We start from the raw sequence: 10778 nt of genomic DNA on the forward strand, positions 1-10778 counted from the left end.
ATATGAATCATTTTAAAGTGAACATGCAATACAGACACAGATTTAACTGCAGTGACATAAAAAAAAATTCACAGACAAAAACCAGACGATAACAAAATAAAAACCAGCTTTAAATGATGACAACTATGAGGGAAATGTATTGACACTTTCGTCAATGTCAATGACAAAAAAATGTTGTTGATGTAAATAATGACAAATTAAATTGAAATTAAAATTGTCAATGAAATTAACACTGTTCTGAGCATTTTTTTTAAAAAAAGTAAGTCTCTACCACATTCCTTTGAGGAGTTATGACCGTTTAAAGGAACCACAGAAAGGAGCTAAAACGGTTAAAGCTAACTTACCTAATTAAACTAGTAGAAAATGAATGCTGCTGCTACAGGGATACATTTGGGATGAGGAATCATCAGAAATATACTTGTTTGAAAACTGGTGTGGTCCTTTAACTAACAGTTAATTATCATTACAATTATCCATATTACCATTTTTTTCCCAAAACTCCAGAGCAGATTCACTAAAGTCACTAGGTGTTTCTCAATGTCAAGGATACTTCCTTGGAAGGACTGGTCCTTCCAAGTCACATCCTTCAGGGGCTAGGTGAGGCTCCTTTTTAGCATTCAGAGAACACGTAAATGGAACAGGCTAGCAAGTGCAGGTCATTGCGTCATTATGTCAGTGAAAAGGTCAGTTTGATTAATGCTGTGAATGGTATAATGGTATAATATTAACGTTAAATTACTTTGGACAACTTAACTAGTTATTTATAAAAGAAATGCTGGTGACGCAACCAAGCTAACAATTGTTAAATGACAGGTCCAGTTCAGTTAGCCATCAATAACGTAATTTGTATTTGTATAATTTACAATATCAATGTGGTAGTAATTTGTACTGGCATTAAAACGTTAAACTTTACTCATATTTACTACAGTTATAACAAATGTTTGGTAACGTAAATAAAAACCATTAATGCTCTGACTCCGCTAACATTCGACATTTTAGAATTTTTGAACAAGATAGCAAAGCTGCGCTTAGGATTGTGGGTGATTGGAGAGCACGAAGAGCGTGAAGGCTACACATATGCATCCTTTCCTGTGTATGGGATATTTTTCGAATGAAGGACTCAGTCCTTGATTGAAATTCTGAGGATCCTCGACATTGGAACAGTCCTTCGGCGGATGTCGATGACGTAGCATCCTCGAAATTCTGGTTTCCGAGGATCCTTCCTTGACATTGAGAAACGCCTACAGTCACTTGCCACAGACAATGATGAGCAGCTTCGAAGTCAGTTGGTAACCGTTGGTTACCGTTGGTTGGTTGTTCCAAACAAACTCATTCAAATTACTAAAATCATGTGTGTGTGTGCGTAAGTGTGCCATGGTGTTAAATATCAAGCATGTCTTTCGGAATTTTGAGAGTAGCCTTCAATTCTATTGAGGTCCTGAGCCTGCTGATCAACTATTAGTGAAATCATCACAGATCCATTGATTTTATGATTTGTTCTGTGGATTAAGTAGACTATACTGTTTGGTGAAAAGAATTACATATTGACTGATGTCATAACTTGGGGGAATAGTTGATTGCCAATGAAGTAAAAATTAAAATACTGGAAAAAAGTGAGAAAACGCCCAAATAAATTTGCATTAAATTAATGCAAAATCATGTAGAAATGTGTTTTAACAGTTATTTTTTCAGTGGATGTTGTCAGCACATGTGTTCTGTGTATCTGGAATGCATTTATTGACAGCCTACCAAACCCACTGAGGATTTTTCTGATAAAAAATAAAGGGTGCATACTGGCCACATTTTTTCATGATTTTTCAGAGCAGACCCTCCAATTATTGGTTCTTAGGGTCAAAGTTAACAGAAAAAAACACAAATAAAAAAGTATGGCTGACCATGTCAGGTTCATCCCATTTTATTGAGCTTTTGAGACTTTGGCTCCCCGATTATAAGGGGTCCCTGCATGTGTCACACTCTCAGCATGTCGTTTTGCAACAACATAGCCAGAAATTTGGTCTTTTAAGGACACCAGATGGCTGCAAGGATGGCTTTTTCTTCTGCTGCTGCAAGCTGATCTTTTTCTTTGGCTTCTTGCTTGCAGAGTTAGCAAGGAAATTATCTTCATCATTAAAGGGGAAAAATTCGTATTAAATGGCGCTTAGAGCCGACTTATATATTCGTCTGCTCCTTCTCTTTTGGCTGGTTGAAGCCATTGGTTTGTGCAGTTACATGAACATGAACAAATCAGGCTTCAGTATCAGAGTAAGCATGAGTTTAATAGGGAGATACCATTCGAAAGAGAATAGATCCATATCTGATGGAAACAAAATTATTATTGTAGGATGTCTGACCTGATTTCTGGTTATGTAAATGTGTAGGTTTAAGGTTTTTTATTTATTTTATTTTTTTAATTTATTTATTGATTTTTTTTTTTTACTTTACTTTACTTTAATAAACTTAAATTAGATGAGAGAGCAGAGGAAGAACAATGAGTGTTTATTGATTTCTGTTTCTCGGTGAAGCTGTGCAGACATAGGCTACTGCACGCTTTCTATGGCAAATGCTTCTGGCACTTTATAGGAATAACTACTTATCGCATCAATTAAGGCATCACTATTTATTAATAGTTGTAACAGTATATTATAAGTGGTGAAATAGTAAATATAAACAGCGAGCTGTTTGTGTTTGATTCTCTAAAAAAAACAAAAACGAGTCATTCGCTTGGGCCACATGAGTTGCGCTAGTGTTATTCATTAAAAAGAACCGGCTCATTATAAGAGTCATTCGTTCATTCGGGGACCAGACTACACTGGACAGAGTGCGGTGTGTGTGTGGTGCCTGCCGTTGAACAAGTATTGTGTACTGCTGGAGATTCGGTGTATTTTAGTAGCCTGTATTCCGTATCCTACGACTCGGGGAGAAATGTACATTAGATAACCTTTAACGGAGCCAAATGCCGGACCAAGAATAAGAATAGGTTCTCTTAAGCCTATTAAAAAAAAGTTCACGTCAGAGTGTGATGTGACTTCTTGTAGTTAGACGGGGGATTTGCAGTGTGTGCGATACTACATTGGATCAGGACTGAGAACCGATCCGTGCTACTCAGAAGAAGAGTTATTCACATGGAGCAACAGATTCATTACTGACAGATTCATTTCATTGCGTGATGGGGAATGGGCTCTGCAGCGAGAAAGAAGGTTCTCCCAGGTAAAACTATCTTTTTTTGTCATTTTATCGGCTTTATACTATTTCTGATAATCTAACGGTAAGAACAATTTAACTCCTCTATTCAGACATTAATAAAATATGAATATGAACTTCATTTCAACTATATGAAGTTTTGTCATACAGTCTGTCGTTGTGTGGATTAATGGTTCTGAGTGGGATTATTTTTTTCTGACGTAAACGTTCCTGTAATCCGGAGAGTGCATTTATTCATTGTTTTTAGAGAAAAGCTAAACAAATATATGAAACAGCTCACAGAGGAAGTAAAAATGTCCTGTCCGTTTTCATTGCAGTTTATTTGTTTTACATTATGGTAAAATAATGTAAATTATAATGTAAAATATTGCCCCCACATAATGTCACATATATTCTTTATATTATTTATTATTATTTTATTATTTATTATAATTTATCTAATTTATAATTATTATATAATGTCACTGCCACTGTTATTCACATGCTTTTGGTTTTTCATTTCCAAAGTAGAATCTCTTGGCACTGATTCGTCATCATCTTCATCATCACCAACTTCATCGTCTAATAATTCTGCTGTACCGCTGATCATCGTCACAGCCCCATCTCGAGAAAACCTCTTAGAGAAGTCCGTGGGTCTGAGAATAGTGGATGCTCTTAAAGAGCCGCGGCCCATGGGACGTCCAGTGTTTGTTGGGCGAGGTCGTTTTGTCACGGGCACAGCCTGATTTACACAGGTACGAAATAAAAATGTTAATGGTCAGTCATCTGAGAAACTTTTCACGGGAATTTATTTATTTATGTATTTATTGTTTAAAAAAACTGGTGACATAAAAAGTAACAACTAACCACGTGACAGCGTTGTTTGAGTGTTTGTTTGCAGTCTCTGAGACTAGGGTTGGTAATAAAAATAGATAAAAATAAAAATTAATATATCACTTTAAATCACAAATAAAGCCTGGTTTGCTTTATTAGCGTCAATTAGCGGTCTTACATTTGTAAAAACCATAGACAGTAAAAAAACATTCTAACTGTTGTTAATATGCAAGAACAGAAACTCATTGAACGCTGCCAGTTGTCCATTTGAATGTTCAAATGAGCGAGTGTAAGCTTTCACGGAGTTTCTCTTCCTCTTTTCTCTAGATGTGTTGCTATTTACATGAAACGTACAGTCATGCAATATTAAATTGCTATATGTGTTATATTAATCATCCATCCAGACGAATGTGGAGTGATTGGAGATGGAAAGCACATCAGAAACTGATCTAGAGCCGTTAAAGCTGAAATCTTTAAAAACCGACAGGACGTTTGTAATCCCGCACACAGAACGGGTGAGACACACTGTCTAATAAACTGTATTTTTGATTCTGAAAAACAAGATATCCATAAGCATTAATTGCGGTGTTTCTCCATGATGTGTGTAGTTAGGGAAATGCAGGAATGTGAAGGAGTTTGAGAAGATGAATCGGATTGGAGAGGGAACATATGGGATCGTGTGTGAGTCTTGTGCAATTATGGCACAAATTAAATAAAATGTCATGTATAATCATATCCGTAGTGTGTCATCCATAAATAGCGTTATTATCAAACAGTTGTGCTGTCTGACAAGATATAACTCTCTTGATTAATAAATGCTTGGTTTTACAGACCGAGCACGTGACACAAGGACAAATGAGATTGTTGCCCTGAAGAAAGTGCGAATGGATAAAGAGAAAGATGGTCAGTTGCATCTTCACATGAAAATCAGTCATGTTTGCTGCTTTTTTCCACAAGTGGGAGTTGCTATTCAATGAACAGTTTGCTTTTTGTTTGTTAAAGTTGTATTCATTTGAAAATATTTTTTTCCAAAATAGGGAAAAGAAGAAACTGAGGTTACCTGAGCATTTTTTCTAGCTGGCCTCCATTACACAAATGTACTCAAGTCATTCAGGTTTATTTTTATAGCATCTTTTGACAATACACAGCTTCATAGCAGCTTTACAGCGTGGATTACTACTTTATATCTCTCATTACTATAGTAGAAAATAACCAATTTCTTGGTATAAGATTAGAGGTTGAAGTATTTTTAACAGGGAGCTGCGGTAGTATTTCAGGCTTTTAATCCCTCATTGAGCAAACCAGAGGTGACTGAAAAACTCTGGCTGGACTCCATTGCTCAGACTATGAAAATTAAACTTACTTTGAGTTTTGAGATTTACAGATAAGGCATACGTAGGGACATTTTGGGTCCTTCATGAGGTTAAGAGGGGTACGTAAAATTCATCATTGAGTCACAGCAGTCATGTGGCTCAGGTTGTGATTGTAGACATAGACATTTAGTGTAGAAAGTGAAACTGACCAAGGCATAACCTAGCGTACTATCAACAAGCCAGAATTTTGCACCTGTAGTGATTACAATGGATTATATCATGCAAAGGATTATATCATGATAGAAGATTGTGTAAAGTACTGCGAAACTAGGCCATTGAAGGCTTTGTAAGTGATTTTCTTAAAGTTGATGCTCAATTTGAGAGGGAGATCCAGTGTAGAGAAAATAAAATGACAAATTATATTCTAGCATCTCATATTTACTGGTGATTCAACATTTCCTGATAATCTCCCTCAGGAGAAGCGCATACATTGAAAAAAGCAGAGGACCTAATACCAATCCTTGTGGTACTCTAAACTTTACCTATGCTTGGTCTGACATTTCTTTGTTTGCACAAACAAACTGGTATTGGTCAGATAGGTTGGATCTGTGCCAACATAATCCTCAAGACAAAATTTTGTGGTTTAAGGTGTTAAAAGCAGTGCTAAGATCTAACAGTACTAGAAGGGAGATGCAGCTTTGGTCAGATAATAAGTGCAGGTCATTTGCACAGTCACTGTGATAAGTACTATGATAAGGCCTGAATCCTGACTTAAATGCTTCAATGAAACAAATGAGTTTCTCTGCAAAAGTTAAAATTGAATTCTGTTTATTTTGTCTATATGTGTTCAGGGATTCCCATTAGCAGTTTGAGGGAAATTAACTTGCTGCTCAGATTGAGACACCCAAACATTGTGGAGCTGAAAGAAGTGGTGGTGGGAAGCCATTTGGAGAGGTGATTGAAGAAAATATTCTGTATGCTATACACTTACAGATATAACGACAGGCTTCTGTTTACTGCATTTGTGTATAAGTCTGGTTGTACCGTGTCTTATTTCATAATGACCTATTATTTTTCACGGCAGCCTCTTTCTGGTGATGAGTTACTGTGAGCAGGATCTGGCCAGTCTGCTGGAGAACATGCAGTCCCCCTTCTCTGAAGCTCAGGTGTGTTTGATCCGTGCCCTCATCTTCAGTCTGAAATGCTATGTCATAAATCAGAATAGATTTCAACTAGGTTTCAACCATAGGTTTAATATTCAACTTTTGATGTACCAGAATTTCTAGCATTTTGAAGTTTGCAAAAACACGCTGTTTGTTTTTTTTCACTCCTCAAATGGATGAATCTTCTTAACAAATTTGTCAAAGAAAACAAACGTGAAGCAAGGCTTTTTTAATGCTTTGATATATATGACATCACCACCGTGCCCTGAGCAGCTACAGCAGTTCAGGTCATTAAATCTGAAAATTTAATTGGGCCACATTGTGAATACTCTATGTACCTGATTCTATACTGATCTCCATATTACCTTTGGCCTGTTTTAGTTTTGTAGTCAAATCTGTATTTTTCCAAAACGTTGGTATGTGTCATCAGCACCATAAAAAGTTGGCTATTTGGAGGAAGTGTAAATTGTTTTTTTATTATTTTTATGTATTTATTTATTTTTAGAAAGGTTGATAGTAAGTATATGGTTACGAGATCTATAGGAACCTTAAAAATAATAGTAAGATAATGCAAAAGAGGTACTTAATAAAACAAAATCAATGTCTATTCATTCTGATCCTTAATTGTTATATGCATCCAGAACTCATTGAGCCTCCTCTCTTTAGATTCCTTGTGTAGTGTATTTAAAGTGATAGCAGTAGTACTGCGGCCCGCCTCATTTCCTGTCCGTCATTTCATTGAAAACCTACTTGAACTCCTCCTACAGCATTTTCGGACCATGCTTGTAAAATATGAATATTAATACTTTTTTTCCTTTGTTCTGCACAGGTGAAGTGTATAGTTCTTCAGCTGCTTAAAGGACTGGCATATTTACATCACAACTTCATTCTTCACAGGTCAGAGTGTGTTCATTCATGCTTGTTCTGTTCACTAAACATTTCTATGTTTTCAGCTGCCCAGTAAAGTTGCAATAATAATAATGCAACTAATGTTGAACTTCTAATAATGAGTCTTCTTAATTCTCATATTAATACTGGCGATTTTTATCAAAGGGATCTGAAGGTTTCCAATCTACTGATGACAGACAAGGGCTGTGTAAAGATAGGTGAGAGATAAAAAATAAACAATTATCATTTCTTAAATTAAAATGAATGTGATCATTATGAAATCATGAGTGAGGGAAACATTTTACACACAAAATAGCATTGTTTATGCATAGTACATTTGTATAATTAGTTGTTTCTTTCTGATTTTGTGGTAAAATAAGACATGTTCCTGACTGTTTTTCGAGGTTCACCCACATATAACTGATCTGCTGTATGTAGACGTCTGTGTCCTGTCAGTGAACGATGTCTGGTGGTTTTTCCACAGCTGACTTCGGTCTGGCGCGTGTTTACGGTATCCCCTTACAGCCCATGACTCCTCGAGTAGTCACACTGTGGTAAGCAGATGAACTTCATGCTGATTAGTCTCAGTCACCCTGCTAATCTTTCAAATCCCTCTTTCCATCACTGAGAATGTTTTCTTCACAGGTATCGAGCCCCAGAGCTCCTCCTAGGGACCAAGACGCAGACCACTGCCCTGGACATGTGGTGAGAGCTGGACGAACAGTGCTAGAGTAAACTGTTATTGAACCAGATTAACTCTTCGGATATTATTCAAGACAGACAGAGCATTTAAACCAAAATGGCCAAAATCAAGTGGCATAGAAACAATCTTAATCAAAATTAGACTTAAAACTACATTTTTTGCTCCATAGGCAAACTGATTTTTTAACAAAAACTTGTACACTTTTGCAGATGGACATCTTGTGAGCCCCGAGGTTGTTAATTGACGGTACATGCTCTTGTTGAAGCCATCTGTTGTCAACCTGTTTCTGAAACAATTGTGTTTAACAGCAGAAATTGTGCTGAAAAATTACCCTTGAGGATGTGCACTACAAAAATAGCTGATGCTTTGAAGTCTAAGTTGCAGAACCTCTGTCATGTCATCTGTGTGTTGTTACGCATTAGTGTAGTGTGTCACTGATATCACAGTAACATCTGTAGGAGCTCTTTTAGTCTTGCCCAGCGGTGTGTTGCTTGTTCTTCATGAGCAGGTGTCCATGTTCTCCTGCTGCAGGGCCGTTGGCTGTATCTTTGCTGAGCTTCTTGCCCACAAGCCTCTTCTGCCTGGAGCGTCAGAGATCCAGCAGCTGGATTTGATCGTGCAGCTGTTGGGAACCCCGAATGAGAGCATCTGGCCGGTACTGAGTTCAGCTTCAGTACGAGACGCTTAAGTGAAATGTGTTTTCTTGTATCCTGTGTTCAGATGTAAGGATGAATGGTGAAACACTCAAGGGGTTTGTTGTGAATTGTAGGGCTTCTTGCGCCTGCCGTTGGTTGGGCAGTACAGTCTGAGGAAGCAGCCCTACAACAACCTAAAGAACAAGTTCACCTGGTTATCAGAAGCTGGTTTGAGACTGCTCAACCTGCTGTTCATGTACAACCCACAGCGCCGGTAAAACAAAGTGCATGTAGAAAACTATTTTAGCTCTCCTTATGTTTTTTTTTTCATTTGAAATGTTTCATTAAATAGCTTGAATCTAATTAAAGCATAGTTTAAATACCCTTTTATGGCACGGATTCATAAATATAAATATCTTTGTAAAATATATCATGCACTGGTGCAGTGTAATAATGCTATTTAATGATTACATGCTTTGTGTCTTACAGAGCCTCAGCTAAAGATTGTTTAGAAAGTTCCTACTTCAAGGAAAAGCCCTTGCGTAAGCACAGGCTTATTTGGTTTCTTAGTTTCTCAGATTGAGATCGCAATATTTTAGGCAGATTTGCTGACTTTTTCTCGTGTTTCATTCTGCAGCATGTGAACCAGAGCTGATGCCCACGTTTCCTCATCACAGAAACAAACGAGGAGCTTCTGGGACGGAAAACCAGTCCAAAAGAAGCAAAGTCTGACGTTCTGCTGCCTGATGAGTGACGTTCGTCACCGATGACATCACAGATGTGTTTACTTTCCAAATGGATATTTTTGTGCTTTTTCTGGAAGATATTGCACAAATTACATTACAGTTCAGACTTACAGAGATGAGATACATTGTAAATAATGTTGTTATACTTGAATGATTCTGCTGTTTTTGTATAAAGATTAAAAAAAAAGCTTTCTGTTCTGAATACAATAGCACGTGATTCATGTATATTAAAAATGTCACCTTTGCTGCATGTCAATTGTGTCCTTGATCTGCTTATTATGTTTTGTTCCTTTGTAAGACTGTATCTGTCTCGACAGCTTTATTCTCAAATTAATTGGGTATTTTAAATGTAGTCATCTTTTTTTAATTAATGAGTTTTCCTCATTTTACTCAGCAGAAAGTGAGGGAACAACTGATTGCTTTCAAATCCCTCATTGATTTTTGAATCTCAAAACGATGCTTTCTATACAAAAATTTTTAAAAAGCCCTCCGCAAAGAAAAGATATAAGCAAGTTATGGAGCTGATTTTCGGATAGTTGAGTTGGTTGGCACATAAGCTTGTGTAATTGTCTTCACAACAGTCTCCATTGTAAAACACTGTATGTTCCCCTTTACAAAGAAAAAAAGACAGCTTTTTTTTCTGGAACCGTACACTGCATATTCAGAGAAAATGAGATGATGATTTGTTAATGTTACAGAACTACTGTCAGAAGGCAGGTTTATCCATTTTAAAACAGACTGGATAGGCTGAAAAAACAATGCACAAATTCTTTTAAAAGTTTTTTTTTTTTTTTTTTATCAGATTAGGTCAACATGTTATTCTTCAGAATGAATGACAGCGAATGGTCTGTAACACTTCATTATTACAACACATCTGCTTGATCAGTTTTTAAATGGGTGAAATGTTGATGGCTGAGCGTGTCAAACACATAACCAGGTCATATTTCAGCCCACAGGCAAAGGAAAATACACTGAAAACATTCTACCTCTACGAAAAAATCTGAACAGTCATAAAACAGACTTGATTTCTTTTACCAAAAATATGATTAAAGAACATCAAGCCTATTTTTTGCATTGTGACACTGTATCATGAAGCAAATCTCAAATACTACTATATGTAGCGATCAAAATCATCAGTATGAATAATTATGTCCAAACAGGCTTCAATTTCTTTCCAAATACAACTGATTTTTTTCCAGTTTAATTCTTGGGTGAAATGTGACCCAGACGTGTCAGACCACGTTTATACAGTAGAGTGCTGCAATACTAAGCTGGACACAAAAGATACTCTTGAAGCTTAAAGTGATCTGCGCTCA

General features: G+C 36.7%; 1 protein-coding gene across 2 annotated transcripts; it reads left to right on the top strand.

Annotated features, from left to right (window-relative positions):
* The first annotated feature begins 2819 nt into the window (after positions 1 to 2819).
* On the top strand, positions 2820 to 9718 carry cdk10 (cyclin dependent kinase 10). 2 transcript variants are annotated; one of them, XM_059546000.1, is made up of 15 exons: positions 2820 to 3207; positions 3709 to 3935; positions 4419 to 4529; positions 4623 to 4695; positions 4846 to 4917; positions 6179 to 6281; positions 6412 to 6493; positions 7320 to 7387; positions 7544 to 7596; positions 7863 to 7932; positions 8024 to 8083; positions 8613 to 8736; positions 8851 to 8990; positions 9206 to 9258; positions 9354 to 9718. In XM_059546000.1, the coding sequence occupies exons 3-15, from the start codon at positions 4440 to 4442 to the stop codon at positions 9446 to 9448; spliced, it is 1083 nt and encodes a 360-aa protein (XP_059401983.1). In that variant the 5' UTR covers positions 2820 to 3207; positions 3709 to 3935; positions 4419 to 4439; the 3' UTR covers positions 9449 to 9718. The 2 variants fall into 2 exon arrangements, with proteins under 2 accessions (XP_059401983.1, XP_059401984.1); XM_059546001.1 differs by lacking the exons at positions 2820 to 3207; positions 3709 to 3935 and having other exon boundaries at positions 4313 to 4529.
* The last annotated feature ends 1060 nt before the right edge of the window (positions 9719 to 10778 follow it).

Source organism: Carassius carassius, chromosome 50 (assembly GCF_963082965.1).
Source record: "Carassius carassius chromosome 50, fCarCar2.1, whole genome shotgun sequence".
In the NCBI taxonomy this organism is placed as follows: domain Eukaryota; kingdom Metazoa; phylum Chordata; class Actinopteri; order Cypriniformes; family Cyprinidae; genus Carassius; species Carassius carassius.